The sequence below is a fragment of the Populus trichocarpa genome, chromosome 18 (genome assembly GCF_000002775.5).
Source record: "Populus trichocarpa isolate Nisqually-1 chromosome 18, P.trichocarpa_v4.1, whole genome shotgun sequence".
Taxonomy (NCBI): domain Eukaryota; kingdom Viridiplantae; phylum Streptophyta; class Magnoliopsida; order Malpighiales; family Salicaceae; genus Populus; species Populus trichocarpa.
Window position 1 is genome coordinate 11219105 of NC_037302.2, and position 18138 is coordinate 11237242.

General features: G+C 29.6%; 1 protein-coding gene across 2 annotated transcripts; it reads right to left on the reverse strand.

The window, feature by feature from the left end:
* Positions 1-1355: 1355 nt before the first annotated feature.
* Positions 1356-4581, reverse strand: LOC7488963 (AP2-like ethylene-responsive transcription factor AIL5). Of its 2 annotated transcripts, XM_024589557.2 has the most exons (8): positions 4434-4581; positions 3938-4313; positions 3720-3802; positions 3310-3318; positions 2924-3012; positions 2751-2824; positions 2538-2665; positions 1356-2379 (listed from the first exon to the last, which is right to left on the reverse strand). In XM_024589557.2, exons 1-8 carry the CDS (start codon positions 4579-4581, stop codon positions 1655-1657), a joined length of 1632 nt encoding a protein of 543 aa, XP_024445325.1. In that variant the 3' UTR covers positions 1356-1654. The 2 variants fall into 2 exon arrangements, with proteins under 2 accessions (XP_024445325.1, XP_002325046.2); XM_002325010.4 differs by lacking the exon at positions 3310-3318.
* Positions 4582-18138: the final 13557 nt, after the last annotated feature.

An 18138-nucleotide genomic window follows, 5' to 3' on the forward strand; every position in this document is an offset into this window, starting at 1 on the left:
AGTTAAATATCTCATATTTCACTGGATGAACAGCATTATACATGCTTTTCAACTAAAAAAATGTTTCTTAAGTCTATATCTCCTATCAAAGAATAAAAAATTATTCCTTTAAGATAAAAAGAAAAGGAAGCCATAATGTTGCAAGCAAACGAGTGTATTCGTCTCGAGTTCAAATTCTTTCCTTGTGACAAGGGGATAAAGAAGCCATGTCACCTACTGTAGCGCACTATCGCACCAATGATGGGCTATGGTATATGTTTTGCTTTTGGCTACATAGCCTAAAGTGTTCGTGTTTATCTTGTTGTTTCTTAAACTAATGAAAGGATCAAGTTAAAGCTAGATGAGGACAAAACCTAAGCTTGAACTTGTACCAATCTTAAATTATTATTTGGAAAAGATTATGTTTATGATGTCTAACAAAAAAATATTCCTGGGTCTAACTCAATTTTGTTGAAGGGCCCGGAAGCACTGCTGTTTTCCAATTGAATGATGTGGAGCTTATCAATTTCTCTTTCTTTTCTTTTTTTTCAATTTCAATTAGGGAATTTCCCCCTTTAGTTAAATAAATCCAATGTCAAATTAGATATATCTACCTACACATTAATTAATTTATAAAATATGTACATGAAAAATCAAGCATTTTTACTGATGTTATTTCCATTCCTCAAAATATTGTCATTAATTTTATATTTCTTGAAAATTGGGACCGTCGGGAGGAAAGCAGTTGTAGGCAACCGCTTCCTTGAATATTTTTGTAGGAGCTAATTATTATAAAATCTTTTAACAAAAGAAAATTGTAGAGGCATTTTTTTCTTTGCAAACACAATGCTAACCAAAATCCTTATGTAATGACACACTCCATCGCTCGGGATCTTTGATGGGAATAAAAAAGTTCAGGCAAAGTAAAATTCGAGGCCGATGATACTGATATGAATCTCCCTTTCCTCCCAAAGTCTCAAAACTAAATATAACCTCGAGGACCATCACGGCTTGATTCAAAATTGGCATCTTTATATGGTTTTCAACTTAGAGAGAAACGTTAAATATCTACCTGTAGATGTATAAATTGTTAGTGATTTATATTTTAACGAATGATCATTACTTATTTTTTTAAAAAAATACTGTTTCTTGAATGATAACGAGTAGCTGGGAGCCTTGAATCCAATAAAATTATGATGATGATGATGATGATAACACGACACATATTATATAAACGTTGTCTCCTTGTGATGCCACTCCGTGGGATTTTATTGTTCACCTGTATGAATTCGAAGTTAAAATGGAAGAGAGCTAAATTGATGAGGGAACTCTTTCACATGCATAATCCGATACCGAGTTACTAACAAGATGAAAGATGACAAAAGGATATTCTCTTCTTTTTTCTTTTTTTTCCTTCATTTTATACCATGTAAATTCATGTCAGTGAAAAGCAAAAGCAAAAGAGAAAGATAACACAAGACCATGAGAAAGAACTAGCAGTTAGTACTAAGGTCACCTACTGTGGAAATGCATGCTCGTCAGTCCCAACTCGTCTATTCAAAGTAAAAAAGTTAACCCATCTGCGCATTGCATGCTGGCATCAACATCAAGCTAGCCAGCCTTTCACGTTCCTGCTTGCACAGATTCTCATTTTCCTTGCATTTCTTTTGTGAGCTCATTCCATTCCAAAAATAGGTGTCTGGTACACTGAGAGGTTGGGCTTTGCAGATTGGAAAGAATGCAGAGATTGAGAAATCCAGCTGCCATAACTTGAGTTACCCTCGTAACTGCTTCCATTACCATGCAAGGCAATGGGTGTAGCAAATGGAATACTCGAACTTGATGATGATGTACTAATACCATCACCACCACTCTGTTGCTGTATATAACCACCATTGAATAATAGCCCACTGTTGTTGCTTTCATTGACTGAAGAATTCGTGTTGAAGTCCATACTGAAAGCTGTTGGACCTTGAAAAGCATGAAAACTTGTGGAAGATTGAAGTAAAGTGCTTGGTGCGACAATGCTGCTACTGTTCTTGGTATTATTCATCGTGGTGGTGGAGTTTTGGTATCCAAGGATATTTGTCCAATAATCTGATGGGTCTTGTTTGATGGGCATGGCAAAGCTAAGAGTAGAGGTTGTAGGCTGAGAAGCAAAGGTTACCGAGGACGCCGAGGAGAGATCCCGATCGTCCGATCGGCTTACATCAATGCTTTTGCTATCAGAAACTGATTCTGATGAATTCTTTGATTTGCCAGATATTCCTCCAATGGGAAGATTGCTGTTAGCTATGCTTTTTACGTCATAGCGACTCATGTCAAAGTTGGTTACAGCATTTAGGCCTCTAAATTTGATTGCTGCAATGTCATAAGCTTCGGCAGCTTCCTCTTGGGTGCCTGTTTGACCAAAGAAATGTTGCCTTTATTATCACGTTGTACACATACTTAACGAATGAATAATATAAAGCGAGAAACATCAGATTCTTGACATATTGTGGTGTATACATTTTCATAATATAGATATGGATGACAGAGGGAAGGATTAGAAAACTCACTAAAGGTGCCAAGATAGAGATCTTTGTTGCCGGCAACTCTTCCTATCCTTGCTTGCCACCGACCGTGTTGATGGTGCCTTGTCACTCCCCTGTAAATTGAGGCTCCTCTGGAGAAACCACTACTTTTTCTACAAATATAAAAGATAATGAGATGCCATTATTAAATATATTAAAGAAAACAACAAAAGAATACTAACGTAGGATGGTTATTACCTTCGAAGTGACGCAACAAACTCTTGCCTTGTCATGTGCTTCATCCCTTCTAGTTCCTTCTCATAGTTAGAAACCTAAAGCAATATATAAAAACTCAAATTGAATACTGCCATGAAAGGGGGAAGAAAAACTTTCAAGAACGAATTAAAATAAATAAATTATAAAGCACTCACCGGAAAGTTTGTAGTGGTGGTCGGACCCCAGTACTTGAGAGCTGCAAGATCATAAGCTCTAGCTGCTTTCTCCTCCTTGTCATAGCCACCTAAGAATATTATTACAAAAAAGGAAATGATCATTTAGTACTTAGAAATAATAACAGTGCCATCGTTACAAGAATCTAGATACATAGATACTGAACTCGATGACACATTCATGGGAAAAAAGGAATCTCAAGTTACAGTGTCAAAAATCTAGTGTCCAATCTGAACTAGGAGATGATGATGATGATGATACATTCATGAAGGAAAACATTTGGGTCATACAAGTAGTAAAGCAAAATGATGATTTAATCATGATTAATATCATAAGACCAATAGACGGGGAAAAACAAAGAACTCACCCAAATAAACTGCAAGGACAATGATGATAAATTGCGCATCCATGGGGAAGCAATCATTCGCCATGTACATGCCACATAAAGAAACAAACCACATCAAAATCTCTCATAAATGCACACCCTGTAACAAAATCTAATGGTCTTCCAAACCCCAGAAGATCTTAGCCCTTTAATGAAACAGGTTATTAAATTTAATTTATTTTTTCATTTTCTCGGGTTTTGCAGTCCATTTCATTGGACAATATTCTTTCACCATTTATTTCTGCCACAAACTACCAAAGGTCTGTTCCCCACTGAACCTCAATCCCAGATCTCGGATACACCATGTTACGGACATGCGCACTATAGGCGCACATTAGAAAAAGAAAGATCCTCAAAGAAATCAAGAATAACATGAAGAAAAGCTTAGTTACCTTGCCTTCCTTTTCTACTTTGGCCTTCCCTTCTGCAACTATTATCCCACAAATGGGCTTCATATCTACCAGTCCATCTATGCCTACACAAACCCCAAAAGAAATAACATAAAATCAACCATTTAATGATTATTTTCAAGAAAAATGGGGAAGAAATACACTTCTTTTCTTCTTCTTTATTCCTTTTAAGATTTAGGGTATTTACAACTTTTATTTACCTGGTGACTCCTCGATAAATTGAAGTACGTTGGCCAAAAGTATCAACAGTTTTCTTTGGTGCATGTTCAGACTGCACAAGAAGCTGTTGATGTTTTTGAGAACTACCGGTTTGTTGGTGATCATTAGAGGAATAACCACGAAGGAAGCTAGCAGCTATAGTTTTGAGCTCAGAATCATATATCTCAGAACTACTATTGTCAGATACAGTAGTAGCCGTAGTCCCGGGTGTCTCAGCCGAGAACTGACCACCCAGTGGCTGTTGTGATGGCGGTGTAGTGGTGCAACAACCAAGGAAGTCCTCTAGTTTTGGTCCAGAAGTGGTAAATAAAGAGATGTCAGTTGGTCTACAGGCAGCTACTGCATTATCTTCTTGTGCTGTATAAACATCACACAAGCTGTTAATATAAAAATAGAAAAGAAATCTAGTTGTTTGAGCAAAAATATGTGCAAATAAAAAATGAATAAATCGAGAGAGAGAGAGAGAGAGAGATAGACCTGAGGTAGTGGTGGTGGGTGTAGTGTTAAAGGCTTCAAAGAGACAGAGGTTAGAGGAATCAGAAGAGGAAGGGATGTTAATATTATTCATGTGATGATGGTTGGAAAGAGAGAAACCGAGCCAGTTCTGATGAGAAGTAGAATCCATGTTAACTGTTGTTGATGCTGGTGTAATCGGTGAGCGTACAGTAGTGGACAGAGAGATTATTGGGTTTCTGTTTCCTCTGTTTGTCTTTGGAAATAGCAACCTAGTTAGCAAGTGTTCTAAGCTTACAGAGAGATGGTGGGAGTAAAGAATGGGTTTCCTTTACTTCGATGGGAGTAATGGAGAGAAGTTGACACAAATATAGAGGAAGAGGAAGAGGAAGAGGAGGAGGAAAGAGAGATGAATATCAAGTGAGAGAGACTGAGGCTGGCACGAAGATCGAGGGCTTTGTAATTTATTTATTTTCCCTTACGAGAGTGAGAAAAAGAAAACAACAATAAATGGAGTGTTGAGAGGGAGATAATAAGAGAGAGGGCATAGCAAGTGGAAGCTTTCCATGGCATGACGAAGGCGGTCTCTCTCTCTCTCTCTCTCTCTCTCTCTCTCTCTCTATATATATATATATATATATATATATATATATATTCTGTCTTGAGTCTTGACCAGACCAGAGAGAGCATTATCAATAACTTTTTTAAAAAATAACTTTAGACAGTTTGAGAATTTTGAATCTCTCTACAAAAACAAATGCCGCTACGTCAACAGTGCTGCATTACGTGTCATTTAGTTCACTTAAAATAAATTTAAAAAAAAACAAAATGTATTTCCCACCATAACCTATAATCTAATCTAAACCATGGGGAAAATACTGTGTAAATCCACGGTGTGTTTCCTATTTTCCTATATTATCTATTGTTGTTATTATTATATAACATATGATCAAAACCTTGTGGGGGAAATACCGTGTAAGTCCACAGTGTATTTCCTATTTCCCCCTTATACTATATATATATATATATATACATACTTCTTACTTATAATCTAAAATGTCCGAAGTGAATACTATGTAATTGTACTATTCACTTCTTCACATTTTACTGTTGACATATTATTCACTGTTTTTTTTTCTATAAATTTAAGAAAAAAATATACGAGATGAATATTGTGCAGTTGCACTGTTTGTCTCCTCATGTTTTACCGTATACGACATTGTTCATTTTTATTTTTTAAGATTTACTATAAATTTAAGGGGAAAAAAATATTAAATCTAGTTGAGTTCATGATCTAGATTTACTCTAATAAACTACAGCGTGTGGGGTGAACACTATGCAGACGCATTGTTCACCCCCTCAAGTTTTAATGTGGACAACATTGTTCATTGTTTTTTTTTAAAAAAAGATTTTGCTATAAATTTAAAAGGAAAATGTGAGAGGTGAACATTGTGTAGCTGCACTGTTCACCCCCTCATGTTTTACCGTGAACGACATTATTTACTTTTTTTAGGTTTGGGGAAAAAAAATAAATTCGGTTAAGTTCATGATCCGAGTTCGCCCTACAAGTTTTACTATTAACGGCATTCTTCACTTTTTATTTGTTTTAAAAAAAATATTTTCTTTTTTTGTTTCTATTTTTTTAAATAATCATAATCTTATTTTTATTTATATTTAGATTAATATCCCTTATCTCTTTTATGTTATTTAGAAAGTCTATTTGAAATGATGATTATTTTTTAATTATGCATTTAATTTTTGAGGAGGTTTTTCTGATTAATCTATATTTTTTTAATCTTTTTTATAGATGAACTTTATTTTTGAAAATAAAAAGAAATTTATTTTCAAATAATATTTCTAATATGTGGAGCCTTACATATTATTTTTTTCTCTTTTATTTTATTCAATCAATTTAATGTGTGTCTATTGTTATTATCGTTTGATTAAATAAAAAATTTATTTTAATTAAAAACTTTAGCAAATACAACGGCGTAAATATCACGTCTTGTGAAATTAAATATCTTGATATATACATGTCTCTTAATTTTTCAGATTTTTTTTTAGTCATCATTTTTGGTTTTTTTCACTTATTAACACACATAGTTCTCAATTTTTTTTTATTAAATGTATTATAAATTTTTTATTTTCACTTAGAATTTTTTGAAATACAAAAAGGTATTGAAAAATTCTATATATAAATTTTTTTGTTAGAAAAAATTATCTAACTCATGGTGAAATAGGGTTCAAATATCTAGTTTTGTTCTAATATGGATAAAGCCTATATAGCCCATAGTATCAAACAATTCGGGAGTTGGCTGTTAAAACTTAAAAAATGCTTAAAAATGAACTAATAAGAACAAATAATATTACAAATCAAAACAATAATTGACCTCAAAATTAATAACACTATAAACTGGGTCCTCAAAAAAATAGTGTTGTACTAATGAGAAAAAAATAGTGTTGTACTAATACGTGCGCGCCCATACACTCACGCATTTTCAGTTGAATTAAGATTTTTAAACACTAAAAAAAAATAAAACCACCAAATTAAATACAATTTAATTTCACTATCAAAACCTGAATTAAAAACTTCAATTTAGTTTGGTTATTTGGTTAAACAAAATATTGCACACCTTTATTCATAATATGTTAAAAAAATAAAGAATGAGATACTTATAAATCATGTTTATAAAATTTTAAATTTAACAATTTGAATTTTACAAACATGATCTTTTCGATGGTTTTAGAAACATGTTGTTAAAAATGTAGAGTAATTATAACTGAGGTCATGTAGTTTATCAAATTAAATTATTTAGTTCTTGTAATATAAAAAATAAAAAATTACCTTGATCATCCTGTAATTTACTTAATTTTATATTTTACTAATTTGAAAATTATAGAAAACAACCTCAGTTAATAAAAAATTTCAAATTGATCTAAATGATCAAAATAACCTCATATATATATGTCAAGTTCTCTTGATGTGCAACAAAAGGAACATTGTATTGTTAATGTTTTAATGTTAATGCTCTATGATAAGGTTGTTAATGTTCTATTTTAAGAAAATATTAATGCAACATTGCAATCTGAATGCTTCGTTTGAGGTAGCACATGCAGTTGTCTTAAAAATATATTTGATTTTATGTTCAAACATGTTGTATAAAAATGGATACTAGGGAATAGATTGAATTTATTTCATTTGTTTTACTTGAATAATATAATAATTATAAACATTAATATTTCATACATTAAATTAGCTACTAACATTAATATTACACTTCTCATGTTAGTTTTCATATTACGATTTTTAATTTAAATTTGACATAACTCATCTTTAATTTTCTTCGCTTCATCTAGTAAGCTCAAGATTATTAGTACCTCCTCCCTCTTCTCGTTTTTAATTCAATTTATAAAACCCTCTTCTCGTTTTTAATTCAATTTCATTTATAAATTTGCATCAATTAATGAAGCTATTGTTACATGACTTGTCATCACATTTATAAAATAACTTTTACTAGCTTTTATTTCTGATATCCTAACAACTTTTTATATATATAATGGCAATTTATAATAGTAACTTTCAATGGTATTTTTATTAATCTGATGTATCAATGAAATTTTAGTCATTAAATAAAATACAATGGAAAACTAGTAAATTCTTGGATTTTTTTAAATTTTATGTAAAGTATCATGAACTTATAAAATTGAATATATTTTCTGTAATTTTTTGCAATTTTTATAAAATTAAGTAAACTACATGATAATCAGAATAATTTTCTATATTCAAAATAACAAAATAGTTCATTAATCATTGTTAATAACGCTTAATGTATTAGTATTTTATTCCATAAATATCTTATTTCTTTTTTTCAATGTTTACATCTCATATACTTATTTATTTTTTGTAGTTTTATTTTTAAAATATAATAATATAAAATGGTAAAAAACATTAGGTTATAAATGAATTTTAAAAAATATATATAATTAAATATAAAGTTTTTGAAACCTTAAGGATTAATTAATTAGTTCTATTAAATTACAGCAACTAATTTACAATTGATTCTAAAATTATGCGAGGATGGGCATGGAAAAAGAAAAAGCCTATATATATATATATATATATATATATGGTGTATGAAGGTGGGGAAGCAGGAGGGAAGAAAAGGGGACACGGTGACCCGTGAAGGAAGGGACTTCGTGTTAATTCTAACGAATCATTACAATTGGTCCCAACGTGTGCCGCGTGTCATTTCTTTGTCTCTAATAATAAACCCTCTTTTTTTTTTTTTTTGACTCATCATTATCAGACGAAAGAAAAAGGCAAGGTGAGCAAAAGACAACTCGCGCCTCTCGGGGGGTTTTAACTTTTTATTTTTATTTGTATTTCTTATACCATTAGGAAATTTGGGGCACTTCGTTTTTATACACTCATCGGTGGCATGAGGAAAACCTTCATTCATCTCCAATGCGCGTCCCTTTGAATGCCCGATCTAGTTTTCCTCTACTCCAACTTGAAGAGCGTGTTGGTCACGTTGTTTTTAAGCACCACGGGGCTGCATTAAATTTAATTGGTGAATCTCCTTGGAATAAAAAATTGACATAGGATAATTTTTAAATTTTTTTTTTTAAAAATATTTTTAATATCAACACATTAAAATGATTTAAAAATATATAAAAATAATTTAAAATAAAAAATAAATATTCATATTTTTTCAAAAAAACAGTTCAATTACAGCGCCAAACATCATTTTATTTGACTGAACTATGAAGTGAAAATTCAAAGTAAATTGATATTTTCTTTAAAGGCTACACCATCATGAAATTTATCTGATTATTATAAAAATTATAATTTTTTTACTTTTATAGTTGAAGTGGAGTATTTTATAGCATATTTGAAATCAAATCACATGTTGAATTGAATTGAATTTATAATCTATTACAATTTTTATATTTGAAATAAAATATTAAATCACATAATTGAATTCAATTATAGTATTTAAAATACCTCTGAAATGAATTGAATTAACAATATTAATTTTCCCCCCTTAATTTATAATTAAATTTTTTACATGAATTATTTATTTCTTTTTATTACAAAGACCCTTATATTTATATAAAATAACTTAAAATATAGGCAGTTTAAAAGAAGATATAAATAGACTTATATCATATTAATTGTTTATTAGATATTTATTTAAAAAAATAAAAAAGTATATATTTGTTAAAAAATCTTACAAAGATTTGTTGGCTTGTTTCCCATGTATAAATAAGTTTTCGATTCAAACTATAATTATCATCACATTAATTTGAAATCATCCATTCATCGCAAAGAAAAAGAAATTTAAGTCAATGACTAACATAATTTTGACAATATAAATAACTCAATAAAAACACCACAATTCTTAATTCTAATAATTCAAAAGATATCATCATACAAATTAAGTTTTTGACAATTGCATAAATGTTAATTCTAACTTTCATGCTTAACTTAAACTCCTTAATAACATATTATTAACCTATATTTTTCGCCAATCATTCAAAAAGTAGCTCTTTCATACATTTAAAAAATATTCCAATTTGATTGGGATAATCTAGAAGCCATTCAACTGCTTTAAAAATATTTGACACCTCTAATCCCAATTTTCTCGTTGCTTCAATTATCTCGTTCAGCTTCCAAACTTGACGGTTTGTGTTCATAATAGTTTATGCAACACTATTCATTACCCTAGTTATCCTTTTAAATTCTAAAGAATAATCATTTATTATAAGTGCTTTTTGTTTTGTACATTTCAAAGATGAAGTTCTAGAGAATGATGGAGTAGGTTTTAATGAACCTTATGTTCTTAGTGTTGGTCGAGCACTTTCACAATCATAGGGATGAGGTTTCTCCAAATAAGTCTCATTATTTGCTTACTTCTCATCAATATCCATCTCCTTTCTCTATCTTCCATCTTCAAACCTTTTCTCTAGCATTCTCAACTTGAGATCCAGTTGCTTTATCTTTCTCATGTATTTCTCTAAGAATGTCCAAGTAATGTAGAGGCTTTCCTCGAATAAGTCTTAACATAGGATTGACCTTGTAACAATAAAAAAATAAAATAAATTAAAACAATTGTAACTAATAAATAAATAAAAATAAAATTATGGCAAGTGAATTATAATATGCATACCTTTAATAAAGATTTTCACACTTTTATTAGCGCCTTAAATGTTGTGGTAGCGTCATTCCATCCAATCCCACTTTTCAAGCTAATTGCTTTTGCTAAAACCATCTGCTCCTTAAGAGTTTTCAAACGATTCAACACTTTTATTTAAAGATGTTCAAAGAAAATTTTTCATTAATTTCAGCTACCACCTTCCTATAAGCTTCTGAAGAAAAAGCTTTATCTTTCTTTTAACTCTTATTCTTTTATTCCCTAAGAATTTCAAGCATCATCCTATCAATTTTTATGGTCCATCTCAAGTATCCATTATCATCATTTCTATATTTTACCTTAATAACATCATCCGCATCTATAACCTACCTATTAATGTATGGCATCATATAACACATTCTTTAAATTACATAACTCAAGAAAAAAAAATGCAAACAAACAAAAATAAATTTAAGGCTAAAATAATGCAATTATAGTTCAATAAATACTATAAAAAAAATACATAAAAGTTAAGCATTCAATCTCAAGTTCATGATACTTAAAACAACTAGTTTAGAATAAAACACAAATAATACATAAACTCAAGTTCTTATTAAAATAAATGGTTAAAAAGATAAGTTAATGTCGAGATATATAATTATGTCATATTTGTGCAGCCATAATCTCTCTTATAATTTCCCCCCTTCATCCATCTTCACCTTTATCAATTCCTCCATATATAAATTCATTGTCACGTTTATTATTCATGAGGTCTCTATCAACTTGACCAATAACTTCTTCACCTGAATCAAATTACATTAAGAAGTTTTGAAAAACGCAACAAGCTAAAACAATTTCACATACTGTGTCCACATCATATCTTGCCATCTCAGTTAGAATCAGAAATCTTATCTTCAAAACACCAAAAATCATTTCAATTGCGTTGTGCAGTGAGAAATTTCTTAAGTTGAATAACTCTTTTGGGTTCTCATGAGGATATCGAGAATATCCTTTCAAATGATATTGAGTACTTTGTTATGAAGTGATAAACCTCAATCTCAACATATATCCAACATCAATTAAGTAGAATTTACCTAAAAATACAATTAAGAAAAATTACTTTAAAAACTTTAGTTAACATTTTTAATTCACTACTAAAAATATATATAAAAACCAAATACCTTGAGGAACATTTAGCTTATCTTCTTTGTTTAAAACATTATCTAGAATTATTGAATATGAATCTGACCCCTTCCTTTTAGGAAAACACACGTGAATTTCAAGTCAAAAGTGCAAGCAACAATACATTCACTGTAGGAAAATTTTTCCTTCTTCTATACCTTGATACATCTTTTTTGGAAACCTTAACTCGGAAATGTGTTCCATCTATAGTGCCAATACAAATCTAAAAAAATTCATTTACATTAATAAGAATGATTACACGAGTTCCATCGATATTGTTAAAATAAATATATCTATATAATAAATTACTTTAAAGTATAGATAAAATCTTCCTCAATTGTTAAGTAAATGCGATGGGATTGTAGAACCATTTGGTTGAACTAAAAATTGATCTTTAAGTGTTGTTAGAGCTCTAAGTACTTGGTGAAAATGATAACTAACAGTCTTAGTAGATTGATGTAACATCCTCAAATTCGATTACATGTATATAAAGATAAAATCCAACTCTTCGATAAACCAGGAATTTGTTTTTTCTATATATTAATTTCTACCACAAATTCAACAGAGTTTCTTTTGTTTTTAAGGTACCAAGTTATCGATAATTCTTTAGTTATATATTCAATTCTCATTCTTGGTCTTGATCCAACCATCCTGGATCACATCACATTCCAATTTCACTTTCCCACATTACTTTCATAGTATTTCTTAATATCAAACAACTTTTAATCATAATAAATACATAAGCTTAACTAAAATTTACTACTAAACATGCATTGCAAAACTGACATAAAACATTCAAAATAAACACACATGACATTAATATTATTTTTTTTCTAGTTAACATGCTAACCTAAAGATTATACATCAATATTTATACTATTTTAAGAGTCCACAATCTCTATATTATAAGTTTACTAATTATATAGTATGAAACACATACTTTATTATGAGAAAATCCCAAAAGATCAAGAGTGAGTTACAAATTATAATACTCTACTAACTAGCTATACATACAATACGCTAACACCTAATGCTTCATTCTTACCCTTGACATACCTGTAAGTATATCATTATTTAGATAAAAATTCAAATCCATGGTATGAATATTAAAATTTATTAAACATGGATTCACATTTTTTTTTTCTCTTGATATAGGAGCTTAACTTATCACTATCACTTCATGACATTTATTATAGTACTTTTTCAACAATTTACACAACCGATTCTGGTCTTCCTTCCAACACCAATATTTCTGATTACCTGGGTAGTTATCAACAACCCAACTACCTCTCACGACAACCAAATAAATCTGGTAACCCACACAATTATCAATAATTTGGCTAACCCCTCATGGCAGCTAATAAATTCAGTAATCCACTCGATTACCAATAAAAATACCTGTTAGAAAAGAAAAACACTAAAACATTTAAGAATAAAAGATTCATAGAAATTGAAAAGTAAACACATAAAATTTTCCAATAATCTCATCAATAAATGAGCTGGTTTTCAAACAAAACAAATAAAATGACTAATATATAAATACTTACCTATGAAAACAAAACAAATTTTCCAATAATCTCATTAATAAATGTTTGAATTTTATATATAAATAAGTCCAATAAATTATGATATGAAATGTAATCAATTATGGTGAAACATTTCACATCACTATTAGAAAATTTTAAAAGAATGAATGAAAACACTGATGAAAAATATTCCATTGTAGTTTACCAATAGAAACTGTGATGGAAAATTTCTGTTATTAATTTTAGATAGAAATTATGATGAAATAAAAAAATTTGCACTGGCAATGTTATCGGTATTGTTAACGTGTCAACTTACCTATGAAAATTTATCGCAATTTTAAAAGGAATGAAAACTTTATAGTCCTCTCCCTTTTCCCTTTCATCTTCTTCTTTCAATTCATTATAGTAACTCCCCCCCCCCCCGCCCCCCCATTTCAAAATTTTAACAGCCCCCCTTTACAAATTCATCCACCACAACCCAACAGTGATAGCATAACATCTCTCTAAAAGCCTAAGCTTCCCTCTCTTGGTTCCATTTCTTGTCAAGCTTCACTTTATCAAGTAAGCAGATTCATCCATTTATGTTATGACCCATTTATATTTTAAGTTAGTTTATTTAAATTTGTTTGTAGTATTTGTAATTTGCTTGTATATTTAAGTATTTTACTTATTTTATAATGATAATTTTTTTATGTTAATGTATGATTTGTATTTTAGGGTTTGTTTGGGATTTGAAAAAAAATAAATTTAATTTATCACTTGTTAAAATTGAATGTGATTTTATAACTTAGGTGTGTTAGAATTGAAAAAATAATGGGTAATTTAACGGGTACCAATTATTTTGTGTCAATTTTATGGGTTAAGTTGGTAATTTGGGGAAAATTAATCTTGTATGGAATTGATAATAATAATTAAAGGTATTAACTTTGATTTAATAAGTTTGAATTGAAGAAATGATGGATAATTAGTTGGGACCCAATTAATTTTAATCAATTATGGATTTTGTTAAAAATTTTAGAAAAATTAAATTAATGTGTAATTTATAACAATTAGGGTATTAATTGATGTTATTTATTCTTGAATTGAATAAATAATAGGTAGACAATTGGGCACCAATTATTGTTTTATCAATTTTATGGTTTAGTCGAAAATTTATAGAAAATTTGTATGGAATTGTTAACAATTTGGGGTTAAGTATATTTCAACTTATGAAGTGTTTGATAATTATTGGATTATAAATTATATTTTTTTAAATTTGAGAAATAGAGTTACTTTGAATTTAAAGAAATAACAAATTATTAAGTTATTAGTTAGTTGGTGTAGGTTAATTATGATTCATTTTAAATAAATGATTGAATTTGTTTTTGATAATATGTTTCAATTTTTGAATTGTGTTCATTGTATCCATTTAGGTACCACATATTCAAGAAGAATCAATTTCAAGTCTAGCAAGAACACTATGGTTCATCAAGTAGTAGTGTCGACGATCTTGTCGTGAATATATGATAATTATAAAGAGACACCTAATATAGAAATTAATAACCAAGGCTCCACCACTAAGAACAACATATCGAGCATCTCTTCTTTGATAAAGACCATTTTCAGGTAAATGGATTACATAATGGAAGGGCGACCTCTTTATGTAATTGTTTTGTCTCATAATGTTATTTATTTTTATTGAGTTATTTTAATTTTTATAATTATATGAAAATTGTTTTCTTAAATTGATTTTCAGCTTTGCCAATAGTGAATCTACTTGTTTCATCACCTCTACGATGAAGTGATCATTTTAAGAACTATTATCTTAATGGAGTTAACTTCTTAACCATCTTGAATAGATGTATATTGTCGATGCCTGGTGGAGAAAGTTTAAAGTTAGATAAATAATTTTCAATTCGAGTTATTAGTTTTTAAAATTTTAAAAACTAATTGATGAGATTGTATAAAAAATGATGAAGATTATTATGAGTGATGGACCTAATAAATATCGGGTTTATAGTTTACCTATAGCATCGGTTTAAGAACTTATCACAGGTATACAATTTTCAACTTAATTAAATTGACCACCAATAAAAGTATCAATGGATATAATAAAACATACATCAATATTTCTTAAAAACAGAGACATCAGCTAATTATTAGGCTTAAACACAGTCCTATATAATAGTTTGCTCGAGCAAATAAGAGGGAGAGTTCTACGCAATGTTGGATTTAAAGCGTAGGGAAGACAAAAAGTAGATGCGCGTGGAAATGGTTTTCTCACGGAGGTGACACGTACGTAGCTGACGAATAAGTTGGAATCCAAGGCAGGCGCAGGAATGGGAGGATAGCAGAATTGAGGGATTTTGGTAAGAAAAGAAGATAGATTTTCATAATGGCTACCCATATTCCTGCATGTCTCTCACAGGACACGTGTGCGTTATAATAATTATATCTTTCATCACAGTTCCCACACGTGTTAACTGGGTGTCAAAGATGCCAGGCATGGTTTAATACACAAGATTTTGATTAGCATCTTTTCTTTGTCGAGTACGTCGTGCCTAGACGGTGCCAGGGGCGGTGCTCTGCTGGGTAACGTAATCTATTGTAGCGTTGCTGAGCCTCTCAGTTCAGATACATTAACCCTGCCCCCCCTCTAGCCGCAATTAGTAAATGCCATTTTATAATATTTATAGTTTGGCTACATAAAAATTATTAAATGAACAGGAATGAGAAAAAGAAAAAAAACACTTAGATTTCAATTACAACATAATATCTTCATAAATATCTCTAATATACAAATCTAATAATATCAAAAAATATTACAAACAGTAACTCTAATGAGTCACACTTCACATTAAAGACAAATGAACCACCTGTCATCTTTGGATGACAAGTATAACCCAGTTGGGTCATTATTGATGATTTTTCTTGATGTTATTGGATTCATCTTGTCGAGATCTTTCTAATAATAGCGGTGATATCGTATTAATTTGAATTTTTAATGCGTCTCTAAGGTTTTTTTTCTTTTTTTTTTTCTCTTTTTTCTCTCCTGCAAATTTAATATTTTTTTTTAAAGTTGCTATTTTAAACAGCGACAAAATATAAATATAATATTTCTCAATCATGACATGTATAAACAATGTTATTTTATTAATTCTTTTTTTAACTGTATTATTCTATTAATATTTTTTTTATTTATTGTGCTAATTAAAAAAATCATATATATACACACACAAAATATATTTTATAGTATTTGTCATCGATTAAAGATTGTAAGAAGAAAGGGACCATCAAGTTGACCGGAAAAAGAGATTTTTCCATGGGAGATTTATAATTGGGAGAGCATGAGAATGGGTATTTCTTAGTTAGGTGTAGGGGTTTCCAATTACTAAAACTACCCCGTCCATACATGTTTAATGTATTTTTTTTTTATTAAAATGGATGTTCGGGTTAGTTTGCGTGCACCTCGACTAATCTTATGCACGGGCCCTCAAATTAACGACCATGTAAATTTCCAGTGGCCCAGAAATTTATGAAACTCGAACTATTGAGTATTTAATGTAGATTTGGTATTGATGATATTGGTACAAATTTGTTACATGATTAGCCTTTTAAAAGAATTTGTTTCATATTTAAATTCATATTGTAATGATAAATCTTGTCCTAGGAATTCATCTCTTGAAAAGGAAAATAGTAATCAGCTTATAAGCTGTTTAGTCCCGTCCCTTGGTTCTTAGCCAATATGGAATATTAGCATTAACATAGCTTCCTTAGTCAAAAGGTTTAAGAGCTGAAAACATATAATTAACATTTTCATAATAAAATTGTTAATGATGATATTGGCTCAAATTTGGTATATGACTGGCCTCTCAAGAAGTTTTTTTTCACATTTAAACTTGTAGCATCAAAGTGAATTTTGTCAGAAAAAAAACATTTTTTTTTAAAAAAAAATGGTACATAAAAATTATTAAAATATTTACAAATTGCTTAAACCCTTCTATCCCTATACAATGTAAAATATTTTTTATATTGATATCATCATATGCCGCTCAAAAACATGCAAAAGTCAACAATATTGATTTAACTAATGAACTAATAATGTTTTATATTATACTATATTTTAAAAGATATGGGAAAAATATTATGTATTTATTGTGGACATGGATTCATTGTACTGTAGACCACACTGTAGATATAAAGTGTTTGCATTGTTGATAACATTATAGTGTCATGGGGGCGTTGCCTTCGCTATTTTTTAGTCAAAAAGTGTTGTTGGAGGCATTGTCTTTTCTGTTTTTTGTTCCAAAAGCAACTAGGTCTGACTTGGCAGCCGAATCCAATGCCATTAAGTTTGGTTGGGCCGCCAAATATTTTCATTTTTTTTTGCCTCTTTAGATTTTTTTTTCTTATTTAATTTTTTTTCATACGGTAAAGAGAAAATAAATTGATGAAATATTTTTTATATTGTACAAAAGTTGAGTGATGGTAATTGTTTTTTATTTGAGATTAGATTCGATTTTTTTATTAAAGCATGTTTGTTTTCTTTATATTTTTTTCTTTAATTCAAATTAATATTTTTTGATGTTTTTGTATTATTTTGATGTGATGATATAAAAAATCAATTTTAAAAAATCAAAAAAATATTATCTCAATATATTTTTTTAAAAAATAACTATTACGTAATAATATAATAGATAGCATATTGGCCCCCACTCCACAGCGGGTCAATAATTTTTTTTTTTAATGTAAAAATGCTTGAGTTGAGTTAAAAGCATGAAATGTATTTGTATATTCACCATATTCAAATAAAGTATTTTCTACAGTAACATCATGAATAGTGCATGGCAGAGCAACATCTATTACATCGACAACTAGTTTCTTTCTCTTTATTTTTTGTCCTTTTAA

Excerpts from the sequence above, each read along its gene's own strand:
- LOC7488963 (XM_024589557.2), bottom strand. The coding sequence starts at position 4,581 with ATGGATTCTACTTCTCATCAGAACTGGCTCGGTTTCTCTCTTTCCAAC. Across the intron at positions 2,825-2,923 it reads CCACCACTACAAACTTTCCG|GTTTCTAACTATGAGAAGGA; the intron begins GTGAGTGCTTTA and ends ATATTGCTTTAG. Across the intron at positions 2,666-2,750 it reads TTTGTTGCGTCACTTCGAAG|AAAAAGTAGTGGTTTCTCCA; the intron begins GTAATAACCATC and ends TTATATTTGTAG.